Source organism: Falco naumanni, chromosome 5 (assembly GCF_017639655.2).
Source record: "Falco naumanni isolate bFalNau1 chromosome 5, bFalNau1.pat, whole genome shotgun sequence".
Taxonomy (NCBI): domain Eukaryota; kingdom Metazoa; phylum Chordata; class Aves; order Falconiformes; family Falconidae; genus Falco; species Falco naumanni.
The window spans coordinates 6566195-6589305 of NC_054058.1; the positions used below are offsets into that span (position 1 = coordinate 6566195).

Consider the following 23111-nt stretch of genomic DNA (forward strand, 5'->3'; position numbering starts at 1 on the left):
GGGGGGGGCGGGACTGCCCGTGACGCGGCGGCACCTGCCTTAAAGGGCCAGCGCAACAGGTGGCGGCCGCGGGGTCGTCCCCAGCCCGCCCCGCCTCCCCGCCGCGGGCGGGACGGAGGGGACGGAGCAGCGACACGCGTGGCCGCCCTGCGGCCCGGGACCCCGGCACCCCCCGGGGCTGCAGGCTGTATGACCGCGGGGAGCCCCCCCCGCGCCCCCTGAGCCCTCAGGGACGGTGCCGCTTCCCTCGCTTTGCGTTATTTTCATCTTCAGTCCCTCAAGCTGCTTCGAAGCAGCGGGAAGGCAGGAAGGGGCCGCCCCGGCAGCGGGCACAGCGCCCCGGAGCTGCTGAGCAGCCCCCGCCGGAGGGAAAAGACCGAGGGCTGGAATTTCTCCGGGAGAGCTACAGCCACACGGCATAAGCAGGCTGCATTGCTGGCGGCACGCGGGAGAGGTAGCAGAGCTGTATCCAGTATTTTCCTGTTTGCTTAATTAATCTTCAAAATATTCATCCTTAAAGACGGTGACTTGTTTTTACAGGGTCTCCATGGCTAAAAAAAAACCAAAAAACAAAAAAAACCCCACGCACCTAAAAATGCCGTGGCTGTGAAACCACTGCCTGTGCCTTCTCTCCACAGCACTCTTTGCTTGATGGTAGTTTTGGAGGTTGACCTAAACGGCTGTGACCCCGCTCTGCTGAGGGTGCTCTCCCCTCCTCCAAAAGCCTGCAGCTCCCTTAACCTGCAGCACACGCAGCCTGGGGTCCAAAAGCCCTGCGCTGCCGGTGGGCGAGCGAGACTCTGCAGGACACGGGGCTGGCAGGAGAGAGCACCACGCTACGGGAATGCAGAACCCAACTTACTTCTTCCAGAAACCTTTATTCTGTGCAGCTTTTCAGCCAAATGGTAAAGAGTCCGAAGGTGACAGTGACAATCCCTACCCCGCAAGTCCTCAGACACAGAGCCGTTCTTCCGACTCCTTGAAGGGAAGGCTGCTGTGGGTATTAACTCTCAGTCTTGCCGCTCTGTGTCCTGTTCAAGTGGTCAAAGCTTCTTTGGAGCATGGAAAGGGAGATCTTCAGCTGCCAAGATACAACCATCACACCCCACCCAATTACTTCGGTTAGTCTCCTGCATGGGTGAAGGACATCAGCAAAACAATGTCTCCCTCCTCCTTTTCTCTTAAGGGTTTCATGCAATTTCCTTCCCCGTTTCTATTAGCAGTTGCCTTCCTGTGCTGTGCTCTAACAGCTGCACTCCGGAGTTCGTAATTACCAACAGTCCAGTGTGATAAAGTCTTAACACCTCACCAGACAACAGTGCAGAAAAAAAGCCATCCCACTCATTTTTAGTCACAGTTAAATGTTCATAGCAAATACTCTTAAGGAATACAGCAGCAAAGCATGAATTTTCTTTTAATACTTGGCCCTTTCCAGTGCATTTTGGTGCACAAAATGTTTAGATTGACAACCGTCAGAAAACCCAAGGTAACAGGCACTAAGATGTGTCATGACCTCCAGACACGTTATTATTTCCATGTGTTATTTGGGATGAAAAAGGTGACTGAATTCTCACTTTTTTTTTTTTTTAAAGTTGTGGGGGTTTGGGTTTTTGGTGGGTTTTTTTTTTCCCCACTCTGCGTGTTCAAAAAACAGTTTAACACTTCAGAATTAGTAATTGTTTGGGTAGTAAGCAGAGAAAATGAAAAGGGCATGGAAACCAGGAAATTCATTTCTACAGTGAAATTTTCAGCATTTGGAAGCTTTTTCAAGCTGTGATCAAAATGGTTAATAGATTAATGGCAATTTTGTGCGCAGAGACACCTCTGAACAAGGAATGTAAGAAATGGCTTCTTTTTCTACCCTCCTTTACTGTGTGGGAGAACACAGAGCAAAGTGGTGATGGATAGAGGTACATGTGAACTCCCCCACAGCTTTCCTAATCTAATAATTTCTTCTGTCACATTTTAGGATTTAATAAAAGAACTTAAAATCAGAACATTCATAGGTTATAAGTAAAAAAAAGTATTTACTGTCCCTTCACTTACTGAGTTGAAATTTCAGCCTAGGGGTTTTCCAGTCCTGGACCTCAGGATCAGAGAAACACAACAGTATTCAACTTTTTTTTTTTTTATATATCATCTGTGGTATGAAGAGCCTGGAAGTGTAAGTTACTAAGGAGGATTAACTCCACAGCCATGGAACCTTTCAGAAACATATGGTCTGTAGAATGTATTTATTTTTCACTGGAGCTTAGGTGGCCCATTGATGTCAAGGCTAAGTGAAACTCTCACCAATATCTAGAGGAGCAAAAACCAGGATAAACCTGCATGAAGCCGCCTCATAATGACATGCGCAAACACTTAAAAATTGTGGTTTGAGTCTTCTTAGAAGAGAGGATCTGTTTTGAATTACTCCAATCTTAGCTTTGTCAAGATTCAGAACTGCATCAACACATCTCATCAATACATGTACTTGACAGGTTTAAGAAAATTGACATGAGTATTTAAACTTAGTTAAAAAAAAAAAACAAACAAAACCACAACACACCACCACAACCCAAAACAGCAGAAACATGAGCATTGCCTATGTGCCAAATTGAAGCCTAGGACAAAACAGGTTAAGGAGTCAAGAAAACTTTAGTTAGCACCAGAAGACACCAAACAAAAGCTATGATGGCATAAGGGAGAAAGAAAGCTTGAGTTGCTGAGTAAGAAGAATATCACCAAGAAAGACTGGCAGACCTACCTGCTCAAGCATTTCAATTGAGTCTCTTAAAACTCCCTTCACATGCTTAACCTGTTCCTTATCATACTGAGGGATCTCCTCTTTTGATACCATTTCTGGGGATATGCTGAAAGAGATGGAGATCACATTAGAAACATGAAACAAGCACCTCCATGCCTTTCTAAAAGCAACTGCTCTCTGCAACCATTGCTCTGCCACTGCTAAAAGCATCCTTTTCCAAAAGCCACATAAAAAGCTGCCTGCAGGTGAATTTTGATCCTCACTGCCTTGAAGATACTGCCTCAGACCTTTGTAGACAACAGCCACCAAGAACAAACATGCTTGCATTAAGTCTACAACGTAAGTTCTCACACTTCAGAAAGCAAGATCTTTCTTATGAAGAAAGTTACTCTAATCAGTTCTGAGATAATCTCTACGGAAGGTCACCACACCACTTCCATACTCAAGATCAGGTTATGGTTTTCAGACTTGTTGATCACATATTTGAGAGAGGAAGCAACATCTGAGCCTTTTTCACGTGTCTGAATACAAAAGGCACCCCCTAACACAAAAGTTTGAGGGGGAGAGGAGATTTAGCAGAAGAGTCACAGGAACAGGCTAAAAAAGCTAAATGAATTGTTAACATTACATTTGAGACCATGCTGGTTCACCCAAGATGAAGTGAATGCTTCGGTTCTGCGATCAGCACTACGATATTCACAGAAGATGAGTCACAGCAGGGTGATAATATGCAAGCTAAGGTTAACACTCCCAAAAAACAGCTTGTCAAAGGAGAAATTTATTTCTGCAAGATGTAGTCAGACATGTCACTGGATATCAGCACAGACCACAGAAAAGCAGCAAGCCGCAGCAGCTTTTGAAAACTTACCCTCAAGTTTGATTGTTTAAAATGCATTTCTTTAGATCAGATTCTCACATAAGCTGAGGAAGAAAGAAAGAAAGCAAAGTCTGTGAATTCAACTTACTTCAAAGAGCTTTCTTCCTGAAGCTGGACATGATAGAGAGACTGAGCTGCATGCTCTATCTTTGACAGTTTGAAAAACAGTGTTATATTCAGCAAGACCAAGAGCAGCAAACTGTAGAAAGAAGAGAACAAAAAAATCAGGTCCTGTAACAGTTCCTGTTGCAATGATACAGAAACAATGTCTTGGCTAAAAACAGCTAAGGAAAGAGAAGCCTTCTGGAAGGAAAACACACCCCAAAGGTTTGTGGCTGTGCTATACTGAAAATAAACATCTATCCAGACAACTCTAAGCGTTAAGCTATGTAATAGCAACCAATAGGAATGACAACAGTGTCTCCTGTTGGAACTTTTAAAACTTGTGTTTTAATGCGTAAATTCTAGATATTTCTTTTGTAATAGGATCAGACCTAAGTAAATCTGCAAGGCAGACTAGCTTGGCAAGTCAGCATTTTCATTCTGTGTCACTTCACAAGTTAATCCATTCCCCTCCTATACCAGGGTGCTCCATTCAAATTAGGTTATTATGCTACATGCAACGTTAACATGCAAGGGAGGTACAGACAGACAAAGACAAGATGAGCTCGAGTCAAACCATATTTTAATGCAAGTGAGTACTTACAAGACACTCATTACTACAATGATCGTGGTGGTCCTACTTACAGCATCTCTTTTCCTTCCTATAGGGCATGGAAGAGAAGGAGGTTAAAAAGTACTGAAGCACATTTCTAAAGGATGCTTGCAGATACATGTCAGTGCCCAACATTTAACACAGAACAGCTCAACAGCTGCTGATGGGGAAAAAAAAACCAACTACCAGATCATGTGGGTGCACAGGATCATCTCCAACATTCGCAGACGTGTTTTTGCAGTCATGTCAGATAAGTCAGCTGGACAGTCAGGCTCTTCCAGCAGGAGCAGGATTCTCCCTACCCCAGTACTCGGGGGGTGGGGAACAGCACTGGGGCATGTTCACATTAAACCTAGACAGCCTGAGAAGGTTACAGTCCATCCATTACCAACACCCATTCAGCACATACGCTGCTAGCCACACACAAGCAGAGACAGGCTGCAAAATGGCTCTTTTGCTTGCTCTTCTGCCCCTATTAGTCTTTCTGATAACTAGTGTCAAACGAGCTTCTCCTGTAACTTGTCCCATCCTTATTGGCTTGGTTTATATTTTGACCTGAAGACAAACTTTTGAAAGAGCACCTCCTAGTCATCAAGCAACAGAGATCAGACGCTAGTGAGGCTGAGGAAGCGTGCGTGTCCTCTCCAGACGGAGCAGCGATCACCTACCACAGTGGGCAGGCTGATCTTTAAATATAATTACCCGTTCCTCTCAAACAGTTCCTTACATTCGTGTTTCCTGCCCTGGGCAAAGGGCATACATGAACGCTATAGCGTATACAGAGACACGCTCACCTGAAAACATGGAGCAGCAGTAGCAAAATTAAGTAATCAGGAAGTAACCTCAGTTAGGTGAACAGCCCATTACACATGCTGGTGATCCAGATGTTCTCTCGGTACTATACTCAGTGTTGTCTCCCACTTTAGGAAAGAGCACTTGCTCCTACTTCAGCGTGTACAATTCATCTTGTGGCATGAAACCCACCATTCTCTGCTACACGTTCACACACAGATGTTCCTCATCTCTGTAGGTGTAGCTAATACTGTATATGCTAGTGACCAAGCCTGTCACACCTAGGGGCAGTGGAACTGTAAGAAATGCTTCAGTGACCCACAAGTTACAGAAGCATAAAAACACCCCAACAAGGAGATTAAAAGTCCAAGAGGTGAGTGACAAAGTTTAATCAGCTCATGACTGGAGCGTGCTGTTATTTGGAGAAATCAAGCCATTTTTCAGCAACCTTACAAAAGTCAGGTTAAATTTCTTTCTGGTCCCATCTCATTTTCAATCCTGTGCAGGTACAGTGCAGCATTTTGGGTTTTAGTTGGTTTTTGTTTGTTTGTTTTAAAAACAGAAGGTGAGATTAGGTTTGATTTTATGATATACTCATCATAGAAGCAACTACGGATGCTCCAATTATTTTATGCAAGCTCAAACACACTAAAGCATCTGCTATCACACCAATTAGATAAAGGCAATGAGTGTAACATACATGCAAGTGTCACTCATGCACTACTTTAAGAGTTAAGCTTTCTTGAACACACCTTTTGAAAAGACTCGATATAAAGATTCCTACCTATTATGCTGCTCTGGGACTCCACTCCCATGTCACCAGAAGAGTGCTGGGAAGAACGTTTGGGAAGTGATTCTGCCAGACTCCGGTGTAAAGTGCGTCGTCTTCGTCTCAGGGCAACTAGTTTTCCAGAGTCTTCTATAGACTGATTAATTGCATATTCCTCCATTAGGAGATCTGATTCTACAGCGGAAAAAAATAAGGTTACCAAACTTTCAAAAGGAAAGCTGAAAAGCCTAGCACTGAAGACTTGAATTGAGAGATACGGAGGGTGGCAGTGAGAGGAGTAAGCACACCTTCTAGTAGATGTACTCCTTGATTTGCTGTCCTATTTGCTAGAGGGCCCTTTGTACGCTTTTCAGATACAGTGTATATCCAGCCTATGCAGGATTGTTTAACGATACGTTAGGCAGCACTTCAAGACACCGTTAGACTGAGACTAGGAATTGTGTTAGACTGTGAGCCTGCAGCCACGGCTGGCCAGGCTGTTAACAGACACAGCCAGGGAGCCTGCCAAGTGCCACTGCTTCTCCTCTCATACCCACAATCAAGGAACTGCTTAAAGATAGGCACATGCAGCTGAGAGTAACAGCTTTCCCACTGCTCCTCATGTTTCCTTCAGAAAGCAATTATGACAAAGTATACAAGAGCTCCTCATTAGCATGAAGCCACGAGGCTTCTTTTACACCCTGAAACTGGCAGATACACTGACGTCAGGAACGTCTGACTTCAAGATTCCTCTGGTGTTGCCTCCTTTTCAAACCATCCTTTAAGGAATAGAGTTAGAGACATGAAAACATACGTAGGAAACGTAACCTTCTTACTCCAGCACAAAGAAGAAAATGCCTCACCAAGCTGTTTGAAATTTTCCTGTATGCCTCCCCAGGTATTCTTCTCGATTACAGACTTGACAAGGCCCCAAGGCTGTTTTTTGTACTTCACTTCTGCAGAAACCCTGATAAACAGAATGCAAGAGTGAGTGTGCTCTTCTAGGTAGCAGTGATAGCAGAAATCCCTCATTAGAAGGAGGCTTCTAGCTTACATCCATAAACTGAGATACCAGCTGGAACTGCCTTGGCTTTCCACCTGGGTAGCTCTGATGCTGAAGCAAGGCAAGAGACACACAGCAGCAAAGACAAGGTATCTAGCTAAAGCCTCAGCACATCAGAATGTCCAAATTATGGGAAACATTTTGGTGTTTTCCTTCACACTCAGACTAGCAGAGAATTTCTTTCCTCTGAAGTGTTCTCATTTTTAACATGTTTAAAATAAGCTTCAGGCTTTCAGATCAGAGTCCTGTTTTTTACTCTGTGTGTATACACAATGGATTACACAGGCATCGCAGTGGCAGCAGGTGAAATTCATTATCACCAATCACACATCAAGTGCTTAGATCCTACCCTGGGTAGACAGAAATTAAAACCTGTCTTCCTGTGAGCGTGACAGAGGGGAAGTGGCATTCCTACCTCATGTTCCCCAGGTCAAGGCTAATCAATAATGCTTCCAGAATAAAAATAAAATGGAGTAGAACCCTCCAGAGGGGTGCTTTAACAGCTGAATGAGTCCCAAAGCGTTTCATAAAGGACAAAAGGAGAGCCTGTGGTTTTGATTTAAGTCAAGAATGCTGACCATCCTAGAATACGCTTTTTTCAGTGTTTTCAAATAATCATCCAAATCAGTAAGCCTGCTGTCTTTCTAGTCTAACCAAACAGCATCATTCAAATAGCTTCTGAGCCATTTTAAACACAGTACAAAGACAGCTGTAACACCATCATGCACCTTCTGTTCCATACATGCTTTATACACCATACTGAAACCTAGGTTTTTGCTCTTACCATAGGGTTACTATGTGTCTCACACAAAATAAATACAGCTCTCAACAAGGAAGAATGACTCAAAAAAAAAAATATCATCCAGAACAGTTCTTCAAGGACCTTTCTCTTCCCTTCTCCCAGCAGAGAGGGAGTCTTCAGCACTTTTATAGCCTGAGATAAACCAGGATAAAATCCAGGCTTGCTTACCTTTCCTGGGTACTGATGAAGTTTGAAATAAAAGGCCTTACTAAAGAGAGCACAAAACCTACCAAGGATTACAGTCAGAAAGTAACACAAATGCACTGAACATGGAACTTCATCACTTCAGGTGTTTTCAACAAGTGGGAAGGGAAAGGGAAGTGCCTTTTAAGACTCCCCTACCTAGGTAGAGTTTAATAATGAAGTCAAAATTTTCTCCAGTGCCCTCCCTGCAAAAGTAGGTACATTCCCTCTTCCCTGCACCTTCCTGTGAAATCACCCTCACCTGCAGGCCCTTAACAAGGGTATCTGGGAAATTGTTACAAAACATCTCGGGCAGTTCCAATTTATCCCACTCACCCAGCTGCACATGAAAACGCAAGGTGGTCAGAGCCCACTTCAGTCTTGGACACAAGTTCTGTACCTCAGAGTCAACATAAGAGTTCATTTATCGCTGCATTAATGAGACCCAAGCACAGCATACACGTGATGAGATAAACCAAGCTTATTTTTCAGAAGAGATCCCCAACTTCAAGAGAAACTGACCTTCTCTACGCTGTTGGCAGATCTTTTGATAAGCACACTTCACCAACCCGTAACATACGTGCCTTGGCTTCTCCCCTCCCACTGTGCACCAGTCAGGCTCACCGTAATCGACACTTGTGACTGGATGTGCGGCTGATGCAGTATCTGTTCACAGTGTAGAAGTAATCATGGTAGGGGACATCATGGGTCAGTACCTCAGCATCCACCTGATAAGACTGACCTTTCTGGCTCTGCTTATGCAGGATCTACCATAAAAAAAAATAAAAATGAGAAGGTATATTCATGGTATCTGGTTGCTTTTTTTGGGTCCCACTCCCCTCACCACCAACCCACCACCTTTCTGCCTGAATTCCTTAGGCTAAATCAACTCCAGGTGAACTGGAGTAAGGAGAAAGCCTGAACAATCACAATAAAATGCGGTTAAGAACAGCAAGTGTAGATGGGGTGGGGAAAAAGAAGATGCCTCCCACTAGAGCCAACACAGGCAGCGGCAGTACTTCCCCAGTGCCATTTCAAGTACCAGATACAAGGCTGGCCACTGACTCCTGATCACAGCTCTTCTTAGAGACAGACCTGTAAGACCCTTCCCAAAGCAAAATTACAGAATGGTTGAGATTGGAAGGCACCTCTGGTGGTCGTCTTGTCCAAGAACCCTGCTCAAGGAGGGCCAACTAGAGCTGGTTGCCCAGGACCATGTCCAGGTGGCTTTCCAATACCTCTTAGGAAGGAGACACCACAACCTCTATGGACAACCTGTTCTGGTGCTCCATCACTCTCACAGTAAAAAGTGTTTCCTGACGTTCAGGGGTGCCACATGTGTTTCAGTTTCTTCCCATCACCTCTGGTCCTGACACTGGGAACCACTGAAAGGTGTGGCCTTTGGTGGTGAAGGCCTGGCTCAGTCTTCTTTGCATTCTCCCTTCAGATACTATATATTGTAAGATCTCCTGCTGAGCCTTCTCCAGGCTGAAGAGTCCCAGCTCTCAGCCATTTCTCACACAAGATTCTCCAGTTCTGTAATCATCTTAGTGGTGTTTCACTGGACTCTTTCCATCTCTTTCTCTCATAGTGGGGAGCCCAGAAGTTGACACTGAAGGCCTTTCATTACATCTTTTCACCTCCCAGTTCGTAAGAGTTGTAAATATTTTTCCCCACAGGCTTTGTGGGAGAAGTTTACAGGCATCTGTACGGTTAGAAAGCCTCTGATTTCATCAGCATTTGCACACTAATGGCGAGAGGGGCAGCAAGCTACCCTTAGAGATGCTACATTTAAACTGCAGATCCATATTCAGCTTGGTGAACCATAATCCATGGTCAGACCTCTGACAGACCATAGGGCTGACCTCTCCCTCGCCTTAAAACGGCACCAGGCAGACACGTGCGTGCACACAGTACCTGCTTCTCAGTTGCAGTCGTGAACTTCCCACAAAGTGGATTGTTAATCGTTACAGTGTATGTCAAAGTCCTCAACTGATTGCCACTGGAATCTCTATTCCAAGGGGTTGATACAGCATCTGGATGAGAAATTATGCAAAGTCTCACATGCAGATTACCTGAAAGGCGTTACCTCTGCCCTTTCATATCTTAACAGTTTAAGAACAGTGGTGGTGAGAAAACCAACTCCAAATGGCTGTATTTTTTTCAGAAAAAACAGAAAATAGTTCACTGATGAACAAAGGTGAGGCACTACATAGCTGAACCAGTCTACTGAAAGAGACTTGAGGGTGGGGAATAGAGTAAGCAATTATATGAAAATATGTAATTTCCCATCTGCTTAAACTTGAATAGATTCACTTAGCATTATCAAAAGCTTTTGCCACTGTGCCTTCCAAGCTGACACTGAATAAATATTACCCTTTTTGACTCAATTTTCTGTCCTTATGATCTCAGTGAATAAAATTTACTCATCCAGAAAATTAAAGCCTGTGAGTATCGTTTAGGATGCAATGATTTTGCCCATGTGCCAGCCACACAAATTTCACTGTTTCTGGGACACAATCAGAAATACCCCACAAAATGCACCAACTTAAAGGCCTACCCAAAATGCAGGTATTCAGGTGCGGTTCTGTAGTGCACTGAAACGAGGTTTTTACTCCAAAGTGTGACTGATCTACAGAAACAACAGGCTAGCTTTAAATATCCTCTCTCAGTGAAAATTTCAAGTTTCGAAATACTTTTAAAGCAAGGAGAAACTTAAAATTCAACTTAGCCCTATTTAATGTTTCCCAGAGGTTGAAATTTTCAAGGTAATTTGCAACACGGACAGAAGGGAGAAGAGTGTATTACCTACTATGCTCCTGGAATTGAGAAACCTCTGCATGAAGTGAGAATTGGTGAAAAGGATTTCAAACATCTTGTCTGCAGTGATGTGGAAAACTCTGTTTATAAAAAGTCTCCCATAGAGATCATTCTCAGGGACAGTCTCCTTCACTGCTAAGGAAAGGCAGAGAGATCAAGTTAGGAACAGAACAGTATTATGAAGAAGCTTTATAATATTCTAAGCTTTGTTACAACTCAAACCCTTCCCAAGCTTGCACCAGCATTCATTTCTCACTCTCGGAAACCCAGTAGCGATAGCAGCACATCATTTGGTAGGTAGGTTACCTTCAGGAGCAAAGTCCAGAACTGATCTTCAAACACATTCCCCCCCCTTCCCATCCCCGCCCCCCATTTCCCTGTGCAAATATAAATTGGTAAATGAACATCACACGGTACCATCCCTTTAGTTTTGCCTTCCATTTTCTACTAATCTTACAGCAAAGACTGGAGAAGGTAAGAAGTTACCACGATCTTCACTAATATGTATGCCTATTGTACAAAGGGCACGCGCAGAGCAAGCAGGACAGCAAAACCATAGCAGGTTTCTTATTGTGGCTAGTTTCAGAATTCTGCTTTTAACATCTGTAATGCCGGCAGTGTCCATAGTCTATGAGGCCAGGTAAATTCCCAGACAGCTCCTCAAACTGCTCCTACCTCTCTACCTATTTATAACAGGAACACAAGAGGTACCCTGCTCCGTTTTACAGTCCTGAAAAATACACCAAGATGCTTAATCGCCGTTCCCTGTTTCAAAACCACCAAGCACCCAGTGGCATGCTGTAGCTGCAGCACTGATCCTTGCTATTTCTGCTTCTTGTTGGTTGCTGGCATGACTCAGCTTCGTGGTTGCCTCAGCCACTCTTCCAGGAGATAAGGGATAGAATTATAATCCTGGAGGGCAAGCAGTTTCTTCTGTCAACCCCAACTCCATCTGCTTACGCTTTAGAAACAAGTCCACCCTAAGCTATAATCGTCAAAAACCAAACACACACGCCCTTCTCCTACACATTACTAACATGAAACAAGAAGCCTGAAAGTGAATCTTGCAGCAGAAGGCAGAAGTCAACCGATGCAACTAAAATGCTCAGAGCTAGCAAAGGTTAGTGCCAGCCACCAGTGCAAAGGTGGCCTGCATATCAAGCTGTAGTTGACAAGCTGCCTATAGGCTAAGATTATAGGACTTAAAACGTTACTGCTTGGTGGCAGTCAGTATTGATAAATGCAAATGCAGCAACTAAACACCACAACACAACAGTCCCCATCGAAACCCACTTCTGACTCCAAGCAGACTTCTGCCCTATTACTGCTTCTAGGCTGCTAAAGTCCCTGTTATATATCTGCCTCCAAAAAATGTTCTCTTTGATCTAACCAGGTTTCTATATAGGACGCCAAAAGTGAAGCATGAGTGCCATATTTTCATGCTTGCACAAGAGGTGGGCTTCCTTCCCACATCATGCTCTGCTTATGCAATTGCAAGTCTATACAATTGCAAGGTAGGACAAAAAGCAAGCACATGTTTTAAGAGGCCCATTTAACCAGACAATATGCAGTCATTACATGCTAGAATGCAGATTCTGCTGTGCTGAAACACTCTGTGGGAAGCCAGAAATTCAGCCTGGGTTTTCAGCTTATGATCACTCTACTTCCTCTCGGGGCTGAACCTAATTCCAGCAAAATGCAGTCTGACCTCAGCTAACAAGACACCAACATCACAGATTTCTCAGAGTGCACTCCTCACTTCCTCTTTCACCAAGAGACAGGAAGATTCAGGTATTGATGCCGACATCCCCTTTGCCTGCTGGCATCAGCTAACAGGCATGGAGTCAGATACCACGTCGTTCAAACTTAGTTACTCTGAGCCTTACTCAGCTGAACCTTGACATGCCCAAGGCATCTGCTACCACTTAAAAGAATAAATAAAATACAAAGGCTTGGATACATGATCAAGTAACTATGCATCAGATAAGTTTTGACAGCTATTTGTATATGTCTTAGCAAATACAAAATAATACAAGTTACTTATGCCCCAGCGAGGCTTAGCTAAACAATACAAATTATGTTCACCTGAAATGCCCAAGGACAGCTACTGTGTTTCTGCTGATGTGAGGTAATTAGGTAAGCCACAGCCACTTATGATATGCACAAAGCCCACGCACTATCACCTAAATGTGCAGACCTTGCTACCGACTTCAAGCATGAAGTCTGTCCTCCTTGTACTGAGTCTTAAGCAAGAGCATCCATGGGTCTATAGAAAATTTCCCATTAGAAATAGCGTAGGTAAATCAGCTATCTAGTCATATCTCTAATAACAAAACGCCAACGAGAGTGCCAAGTGCATCAGAGTATCTACTAAGAAATACATTTTTACTCACCATCCCTCTCAGCTCTTGAAACAAAAAACAGATTTAAAATCACGTTACTGCATAAAGCGGTATTTTCAGAAAATCCAAGTTGAAACTGGGTTAATATATCAGGCCCCTCAGACACTTTAGATGCTAGGATTCAAACAGCTGTTTTCCAGAAAGCCTGGAAATCTTTCAGACGATAGGCCTGGAAGGTGCATGTATGTATGAATGCTGCTTTGAGTTTCACATCTGTGGAAGCAAGTCACTGCACACATCAAGAGCTTGACAAGCTTCAAGTCACTTCCATCTGGGCTTCTCAGAATTTACCTGTAGAAACCCTAGATGAAGCAGCGAGCAGAAACAGCAGCATAGCAAAGAATAAGCGTACAGTTTACATGCTTGCATTTTGAACAGAACAGAAAGCTTTAACCAATTGTCTCTGCTACAAACGAACAGGCGTGTTTGTCTATTGTTTTTGTTTGGTTTAACTCACACAGGTAAGCCTACCTGCCTTTTATTATCTCGATACTAGAACAACATCAAGCATTTTACCTAGGACTAGCTTAGAAATACTGTTTATGAAGAAAAGCTTCGTGCAGGTATCTAGATATCAGTTTAACTCCTTAACTTTTAATGCTGTTCCAACTCAGCACTATGAAATTATCAGCCACTAACTCTCTTAGCCTGAATATATGTATAGATGAATTGGAGCTATTGTCTGATAAGAGAACATGAGATTATTCAGACTTCAGGTTAGGATCCCTAGGGACCCAAAAATCCAGAAGTAAGCATATTACCCAGAGTATCCTGGTTCAGCCTGAAGACAGCAAGTCTGTTCCCTCCCCCACCATTGCCTTGCACTTCATAAGGTCACTTTCATTGCTGCAAGGCAAGCTATGAAATAATGTTTGACTATAATACCATTATACAGCAGTGATTGCAGAGGTTTGAAAACATCTGCAGTGTAAGAGAAAGACAGAAAACTGGAGGAGGGGAAAGGGAGCAGGAAAGAAATTGTTTTTAAAATTCCCATTAACAACTAACAGCTTGAAGCTAAATGCACACCACAAACAAATTAAAGCTGAACTGATAAGAGCAGAGGCTATCAAACAAATTAATAAGATGGCTGATTTTTCCACTCCACAGAGTAGAGGGAGGATCAGGAGGGGGAAAAAACCATGTATGTATGCAAATCCACTGCTGAGGACTTCTGTGCCACCAGGGATGGGGAAAAACTGCACACTACATGAAGAATATGCAGGTAAGGAGCCTTTAACCTGATACACCTGAAATCAAGTCAATGAAGCCAATTCCTAGAGCGAGCATGTTCCAGAACCCACTTAAAGGCTGCATCAGCAACATTAACCATTATCAAAGCACTCCTGTACTTTAAAAGTATAAAATTAACTTGAGGAGGTAACCAAGTGAGTACTGTCACGATACTAGCTTTTTCTAGTTCACAAGATAAAAAAAAAACGCACAATAAAATCCCAAATTTTATGCCTTTAGATAACTCAAACATACATCCTCCAAACCCCAAAACAACAAATAAACTGTACTTACACAGTCAACAAAACATGTGCATTCAATATTTTGATTACAATGCCAACAAGGTAACAGGGCTACTCTGCCTCACATACATTGTATGGACAAAATTTCATATCTTAAGGGGGCAAAACTCCACCAAAACAGAGCTGAAGTAATTTCAACCACCCTGCATTTCAAACATTTTTACCTCTTATATCCCATCCCCACCTGCAAGGAAAGTCAAGCCACTACTGTACCCATCTCGCAGCACTACAGTGCAGGCAGTTATGCTCTCCTGCAGACCACACATTTAAGGTAATTAGTACAAATAGAAACAATACAGTATGTCTGTCAAGTTATGCAAGATCAGGAATTTAGGATATCCCCATACAGAGTAAAGCTTTTAACAGAAAAGACTTTGCCAATTCCCTGCTCGCACCTTTCTTTGAATTATTTTATGCTGCTGAACATTGTCACTGCAAACAAACAAAACAAAAAAAAACCACAAAACACAAACCCACAACAAATCCTACATACAAGTCTCATTTAAGGAAATTCAGAATCTCCTGGCTCTATTTTGCAAATAGATATTCTGTGTTTGAACTAAAATTTGTTTCCTAAAATCTAGAATCAAGACCGCAAATACTAATTCTTAGCTTAGCCAAAAGTTTGTCGTGGCTCGAGATTTATACTCCAATTTATGAAACCAAACCAAAGCATCCAGATGCAGATCAACAGGCCAATGGTGCACAGTGAGACACACACACCCATCCCCCCAAGTAAGCAATGTGAGAATTGCTTAGGGCAAGGGAACTAGTGTTGCTATGGCTCTGGCATTCCAGCTTTCCGTGTGTCAGGTGGACCTGGAGTTGGAGAACAGTCTTGAGCTCGCCCCTCACCTTATTTGCCAGGACACCTCCATGGGCAGCCTGAGTACGAGCCAGAGGACACAAGAGAAATTAATCGCATGGGTAAACCTTTGCCATGTAGGTAAGCTAGTTTCTTTTGCATGAAGGAATTCACCTTGTAAGAGTATGGGGCAACTGCAATGGAAAACAGACAGAGAAACAGAAGAAAAATTCTAAGCATGAAGAAGGGAATCAGAGACAAAAGATTAATGTTGTGAGACTAGAAAATCCTGCTCTGAATAAAAAAAGACTAGTCTTGGGGGAGGGAGGATAAGTAAGAAAAGTAGCATGCAGTTGGTTCTCTTTTTATTAAAGAAGCATCTCCAGTTCAATATGCTTTATTTACTCAACATCACCAATGCAGGGATGATGGAGTATTTACTACTATTGTTTTGGCAAACAGCAGCATGAAAGACACCAGGACTGTTTTCGGTTTCACTGGAGACCTTTGCCATAAAATCCAGGACAGAAGAGATATGTTACTTAAGAGGACAGGAAAACTACAAGATACCCAAACCATCCAAAGGCCAAAACTTTCTGCTGCTCTAAAAGACATACCTGTAATGAAGTAAACAATTAATTTGTGAAGCTTGTTAAGTGTGTAGGAGTATGGCATGAACAGCAGCCTGTTCAAGTAGGTATGTTCACAAAAATGATACAACCTGACATGCATTGAGTCGAATCTGAACTCAAGCGAACACAGAAGCAGTTTGGGTGAGCGAAAGGCAAGTTAATTGCATATAAAGTACGTGAGCAGGCAACAAACACAACTTGCAGGCAGCCAATCCAATCCATGACTTTGTAAAGCTTTCCTGGACACCTCAGCGATCCCAACACAATGACACCTTCAAGCAACTTAGTTGCTAACTCTGAAAGGATGAGATGTAAAATTTCTCAGCTAGATTAAGAACTGGCCTCAGTTAACTGAGCTGTTCTATTCCTGCCAAGAGGTGATGAGGGTAAGTTATCTCCTTGTGTATGAAAGAAACATTCAGCAGCCGTTGAGCACACTGTGACTGTTGAGCTTTTCTGCCTTTCATTTGCACATCACCATACAACTCTGGAACCAATCCAGGTTGTGCACACTTTATGTTAAAAGCATTTATAGAGTCCAAAATTGGGATATTTAACAGAACATTCACCACAGCTTCAGTGAACTGTTTGAACAACTATGGCCCTTTGGCACAGAAAAGTTCCCCACAGTAAATTAAAAGTTCACCTTAGAGAGCGAGAACTTGTCAGAGGCTACTGTGGGACCACATAACAAGCACCCACAGACCTCAGCACGAGTCTCACTGTCATCCAGCCTGCGTAGGAGGCACACTCCGGCTTTTACTGTCTCCCCAGAACACAGCAAAAATGTTTATACCAAAACCCCTCAGACATACAGCTATGCTTTTCTCTCCTACAGTGAGAAGAGGAAAGAAAGCACCTAACAGCCAAGTTACAATCTCTACACTACTGTGGCATCCGAGTTTCTTCTCATCTTGTACTGGGTAACAAGGTATGAGTTATGAGGATGGTGTATTAGGATCCATCAAGATACTAACTCTGGTGGCACACAGTGTGATCTGCTCCAAGGTACACGTTGAGATTATTCATCTTTAGACCAGACTCAGAATACGCACAATACTCTCCTGAACACTGGGAAGTTGTCTTGCCTGAACTTTCAGCGAGTTCCTCAGTTTACTCCTTCAACAACAATGAAGCCCATATGACTTAAAGTAGAAGTGTAAAGGAGGAGGTGGGGGGAATCTTTCAGAAACTGAAGAACAATCTGAAATGTTTCCTCTCAGTTCCCAAGACATGAAAACAAAGAAGTATTTGAAATGCCTGAGAAAGCACTGAAAGTGAACAAATGCCACCATGTTGTCAAGAAACTTTTTTTTTTAGTTTAAGCTGTTAGCAACTCTTTACCCACCGAAAGAAGAAAAAGCAAAACCAATTTTTCATTCTAAATACCCTCAACAGAACTTTTTTCCTCCTCAGAAACTAAGATACAAAGATATTTTTGCTGCAATTCTGTGAAACAAATGAGCAAACAAGTTTCATAACATCAGAAAGTTCTCTAACTTGCTCCACAAGTGAGGTGGAACACCAGAGTCAGGTTGTCTTCAGCTCCCAATTGTTATTTACCTTCTTCACTATCTGAGGCACTGCTCTTCTCTGTAAGATTTTCATTCTCATTGAGGTCCAAGGACTTTTCTAAAGACCTGCTCCTAAGTAGCTTAACAGGTTTTCTTTCTGAAGATAGAAGAGGGCTCTTTATTTGCTTCTCACTTGTGGACTCCTCCACCTGAAACAACCAAGAGGAAAAAAAAAACCTAAATAACAAAGCATCAGTAATCACTAAGTAATACTTAAAAGAGACACAGAAAGAGTTACTTTCAAAGAAAGCCACATAAAGGAAGCCACAAGTTCTACCTGCTGAATTACCAGGCGAGCACTAATTTCTCCCCTGTTCCCCTACCCCAGCCAGCATCCCTTCCTCTTTATTTCAAACTTTCACTTTACCCCGGTGACAAGGGGCAGACTTACTGTTCTGATACCAAGAGCTGCATTAAAGGGGACAGTTTACTCCCTATCCAGACCCTCTGCACCCACCTGCACTGTTTGGTCCCCTTCCCTGCATCAACACTAGCATTTATAAATTTGTTAACCTAACATTTACTTTTTATTCATCAGGTTAGTGTTTTCCTGCCAGTTCAGCAAGGGGTCCAACAATCTTGAGGGGAAGCACAATGAAACAGGCAGGGTCTCCCTTTCTCAGCAAGATCAGACCATCCCAATTACCTGTTTGAAATATGTTCTTATTTTGTAGGCCTCCGTTATCTTTTGACAAAAAAAAAGTTTTAAAACACTGTCTAGAGCCATTCTACCTGTAAAATGTCAGTTCTCTGAAACAAACCAATGGAGTATCATTTGCTACCTCCAATATCTAGAGCAGGATATCCCCCAGAACATCAGTCACTGAATCAATGATGCAGCTCTTAACCCTCAACTATAATAACTGGCGGCTAAGCTTCCATGCCATTGCATACTTCGAGTAGTAACTTTTAGTGGAATTGTAAGCACAAGGTTCATACATCTCCAAATGCCACCCAAAACGCTCAGCTACTAGCTTTGAACCATGGTTCTCATTCTAAACTTCTCAAAGTTCCCATTGCCTCCACTGGAACAGCTGGGATCAACAGCCCCTCATATGCAGTAGCACACAGACTGTAATAAATAAGATTATTCCTCCTCAACTGAGTAATTCCAATTCATCTGCAACACCATCATCCCCTAAAGATTATTCAGCACTGACTCAGAAACGCAAGAGCATCCCCTACTTGAACAGTCATCAAGAACTTCCTGTACTTGGCTTTTTTCAAAGTAAAGACCGTCTACTTTTTCACACAACTGAGGGCCATTAGCAGAAGGTGGGTGGCTGGAAAACAGATACAGGCATGAATTTGACTGCAGTATAAGCAGGCAAAAATAACTCCCTCAAAGTAAAAAAAAAAAAAAAAAAGAAAAAAGAAAAAAAAGACTGCACCAGAAAAGCAGATCAATTAACAAATAGTGCTACTGAAAGGAGCTACCATACCTGAAGTTATACTCAAGTCACTCAACAGGAACTAGGACTGAACCCACATATCCATGTCAAAATACTCTGCCAATACAGCTAGAAGTCAGAAAGGAGCTAGTTGTGGTAAAACAGTCTGAAAATTGACAGACAGATCCAGCACAAATCCAAGGAACTCCTGTAGCATTTTGATGGTGATTAGGGATGTGGTGAACAAGTGGGGCTCCCACCAGCAACAGAAGAGCAGCCGACTACGCCACGAGCAGAGCAGGAAAGTCAGGCTCAAGTCTGAAGACAAGAGCAACAGCTCTTATAAAAAAGCCTTTCATGCCGTCAGGGAAGAGGAGATTCATGCTGAGGCTTTTGGAATAACTGATCAACTCAAACAGCTTTCTTCGGGTTCTTGGGGGGTTGGTTTTTTTTGGGGGGGGGGTGGTTTGTGGGGTTTTTGGGGTGCTTTTGTTTGGGTTTGGTTTTTTTTTTTAAACATTAAAGGGCAATGATTTTAAGATCTGTCAGCTGGAATTAAAGATACATAATTTCTTCCTTATATACATTTCTCTCCTAAGCCAGTCCAGTACTGCTACGCTCTTTGCCAAGGCTCTTCTGTTTTTAACCTATGAAGAGCAGGCTCTGGGACTGGAAGAACTCCCTACAACTGGCAGAGGGAAGAAGATGGTTGAAAATACAAGCAATAAGGTGGTTCCCACAGCGAGACGAACTGCACTTAAGAGAAGGAGATAAGCTACAACTGGTATTATGCACTAGATTTTCTTCAACCCACTATGGGCAGCTATTGACAATACTTTTCCCAAAACAGGTCAAGTACTATGGCCAACCCCCCCACTAGTTCAGATCTTCCTCTGAAGAGCACTCTGGGACTTACGTTGCCCATCAGAGCTGTAAAAGAGATGTTGAGCTTGTTTCCTTCCAGTCTTTGGAAGATGGTTAACTGTGTTTTGTGTCATCAGTGCAATAGTTTTTGATAAATGCATCCTAAGCACTGCTGCCTCCTCCTATTGCCCCTGTGCTTCTACAAAATATGCTGTAATCCTGGGGCTGTGGAGAATGTTGACATTCTTGAGAAATACCAAGTGACACATATAGCTGAACAAAATCACTATGTATTTTAGTTATACTGAAACAGTAAGCTAAACAGTTTAGTTACACATTTATCAAGGCTGCACTTTTAGACTGTAATTACAGGGCTTTTTAAAAGGCAGTTTATTCAAGCGAGAATCCTAGCGTTTTCCCCTGCATACAGACCAAATCCCCATGCATTACTGCTCAGCAACATGCCCAATTAGATTTAGCACCTGCAAGAGACACCTCTGGGTGTGGCATCCAACAGGTAAACAACACACTTCTTTCCCAGGCAGAGCAATTATTTTTAGATGGCTCGTTCTTCTGCAAGTAAGACTTAAAAGGCCAAATCAAAGCTACCTGGGTAGATTTTTAGTTACCCTGAAGAGCCCAAATTCCAGCAGCATCTGCAGTCCTCCCAGACCTCCCTTACAGCTCTCCAAAAATCTTGGTTTACATTGCCAGGATTTCCACAAGGGATACCCATCACCCAATTAACTAAGCTTTTAACATCTGACAAATACCAGTATTGTTTGCTGGATATGAGTCTCTACCCACTAACTTAGATTTCAGCAAAACTATTTAAAGTCTGCATAACCTCCAGATCAGTTTTAGCAAGTGACAAAAGCCAGCAGCTGTATATGGTAGTAAAAACTATTACAATCATCTCCTTTCTTCCCTCCCCAAATTTTCCGAAGCAGAAAGAGCAATTAGGTACCCAGGCCTAGTGAAGTTTATAGGAAGTGCTTTGGTGCTCTATTTGCTTTTTCAAGATTTTTCCCCTGGGGTATCTATTAACCAAGAGAAAAAAAAAACGCCTATAACCTTTCAGGACTACAGCTACATACAGGAGTCCCAGCAACTGTGCACCGCAGATACCGCTGCTAAGGTGCTTGCCCTTCCAAACAGCCAAATACATTCATGATTTCATACAACCATGAGTGAAGCACTCTGCCTTGTTCGGTTGCATTAACCTAAGGCATTAAGGGGAAACTCGTCTTTATTACATCAAGCACGGGTTTGTTTTTTCTCCCCTTCCTTCTGAAACACTGCTACAAATTTCAATAAGAAGAGATTTCATATTCACAACAGACTAATTGACCTTTGAAGGCAAGGATAACACAGAGTAACTACCTTCTAATAAACCTCAGGTATACAAGAGGCAGAAGTATAAGAGTAGATATTTGTTAAATGACAAACAGCACAAGCATAAAAATGTGGATGTGAAGAGCAGCATTACTTTCATAAAGCACTTGTGTAAAAATGCACATGGTCCCTAGGAAGGTAGAGAAAACCACAATTTTGTTTTTAAACAAAAGGAAAAAAAAAAAAAAAAAAAAGAAAAGAGACCAGGGCATAAGCCTCAGCGTTCTAGCCAGGTTATACAGTGAATGAGCGACAGGACATTGCTGAAACTCAAAACAACAATATTCTCTTATACAGAATTTTGTTCATTTCTAAATTAGAGAAATATTCCTGAAACCTGAAGATACTCATATTAAATTTCCCATGTGAAAAACCTCTTAGACTATCATGAATTCTCAAAGGCTTCTTTAGAAGTTACAATCCCCATGCATCCCATGCTCACAGATATACAAGTTAAGCATATATGTTTATCAGTTACAGACAGCAAGAAAGGCTGTGTCAGCACTTACTCCTGGCAACGCATGTCTGTTGAGCGACTCTCCTTCTGTTTGAAGCGTGGGTTCCTGAACTAAACCAATCATTTTGGGTAGCTTTTCATCCCTTTCTCCAGAGTCATCACAAATGCTGGATCTGTCCAAAGCAAAATGGAAGACACCTTTGGAGATACAAGTGCTGAGAAATCCGAGAAAGCTTCTCATGTGATTTTTGCATTAAAACAATGGAAGTTTTTAATATTAGCTGAACAGCCAACTCATTCTCCCACATCCAGCTTATTAATCTCTCAAGACATTTTCGTCACCCTAGCCACCTCTCAGAAGGTTCAGTTTCTGACCATGAGGTTAGTAAAACCAAGCACTGGTGAATCAGAGAGAAAGTAAATGCTGTGGGAAAATAAAAAACAGAAATAGCTTAGAACAAATTTGGAAAGAAAATGTATTAAGAAACTTTGGAGACAAGAGGTTTCTTCCTGCATCCCTTATTTTAAAGTTACCAAGTAGTGCATTTTTTTTTAAGGGGGGAAAAAGCCCCACACAGGAAATATTTAATAGGACATCTTTTGAAGCTTGCAGTGAACTTCTTTTTTTCCCCTAACAAACATACTCTCATAACACAGGATTGAAAAAAGACATGTTACATTGTTCAGTTTTATAGGGCCATACTTATTTACATACAGATACAAAAATTAAAGCCCTGTTATTAGATTGGCACTGACAGTTCATAAGTTAGTTCACGTTTGTTTCAAGGCACTGTTAAAAAAAAAATACATATACAATTATATTACGCCAACTTCCCAATTCAAGCCAAGGACAATATTAAAATAAGCTAAAGACCTCAGACATCAGGATGGCAATGCAAAACGAGCGTTTCTGTCTCCATAGAGAGAAAAAAAATGTCTGGACATAATACATAGCAACATTCCATTCAGCCCTTCCATATTGTTGAAGGGCATACAGATCCTGCCTAGATAGCAACCTTTTCTCATGATGGTATTTAAGCTACCCTGCTGATACCCCCAAGCAGATCTAGGAAGACCTTGTTCTTCCTATCTCCCTCCCCTAAGGGGCCTCAGCTGTGCTCCTACTATTTTAGACAACGAACACAATTAAGCTTTTATGCATTCTCAGTTATTGCAGTTTCGTTCTCTGCATCCTTTTACTACAGGCTTAGCCTTACCAGACAGGTTACAGCAGCACTTTGGAAAAAGAATTTCTAAGAAAGAGGACACTGCTTCTCCCCAAGTATTTC

General features: G+C 42.4%; 1 protein-coding gene across 4 annotated transcripts in view; it reads right to left on the reverse strand.

Annotated features, from left to right (window-relative positions):
- Positions 1-858: 858 nt before the first annotated feature.
- GRAMD1C (GRAM domain containing 1C) overlaps positions 859-23111 on the reverse strand; it is a 53039-nt gene continuing 30786 nt past the window's right edge. For 3 of the 4 annotated variants that reach the window (XM_040596791.1, XM_040596789.1, XM_040596792.1), the window contains exons 8-18: positions 21875-21995; positions 17705-17864; positions 10756-10902; positions 9865-9983; positions 8572-8714; positions 6763-6866; positions 5915-6094; positions 4330-4387; positions 3712-3822; positions 2747-2852; positions 859-1081 (exon numbers count right to left, since the gene is read on the reverse strand). In XM_040596791.1, the coding sequence (XP_040452725.1) occupies positions 1004-1081; positions 2747-2852; positions 3712-3822; positions 4330-4387; positions 5915-6094; positions 6763-6866; positions 8572-8714; positions 9865-9983; positions 10756-10902; positions 17705-17864; positions 21875-21995 (1327 nt within the window). In that variant the 3' untranslated portion in view covers positions 859-1003. The remainder of the gene's footprint in view (positions 1082-2746; positions 2853-3711; positions 3823-4329; positions 4388-5914; positions 6095-6762; positions 6867-8571; positions 8715-9864; positions 9984-10755; positions 10903-17704; positions 17865-21874; positions 21996-23111) is intronic. The other variant, XM_040596790.1, reaches the window with a different exon arrangement.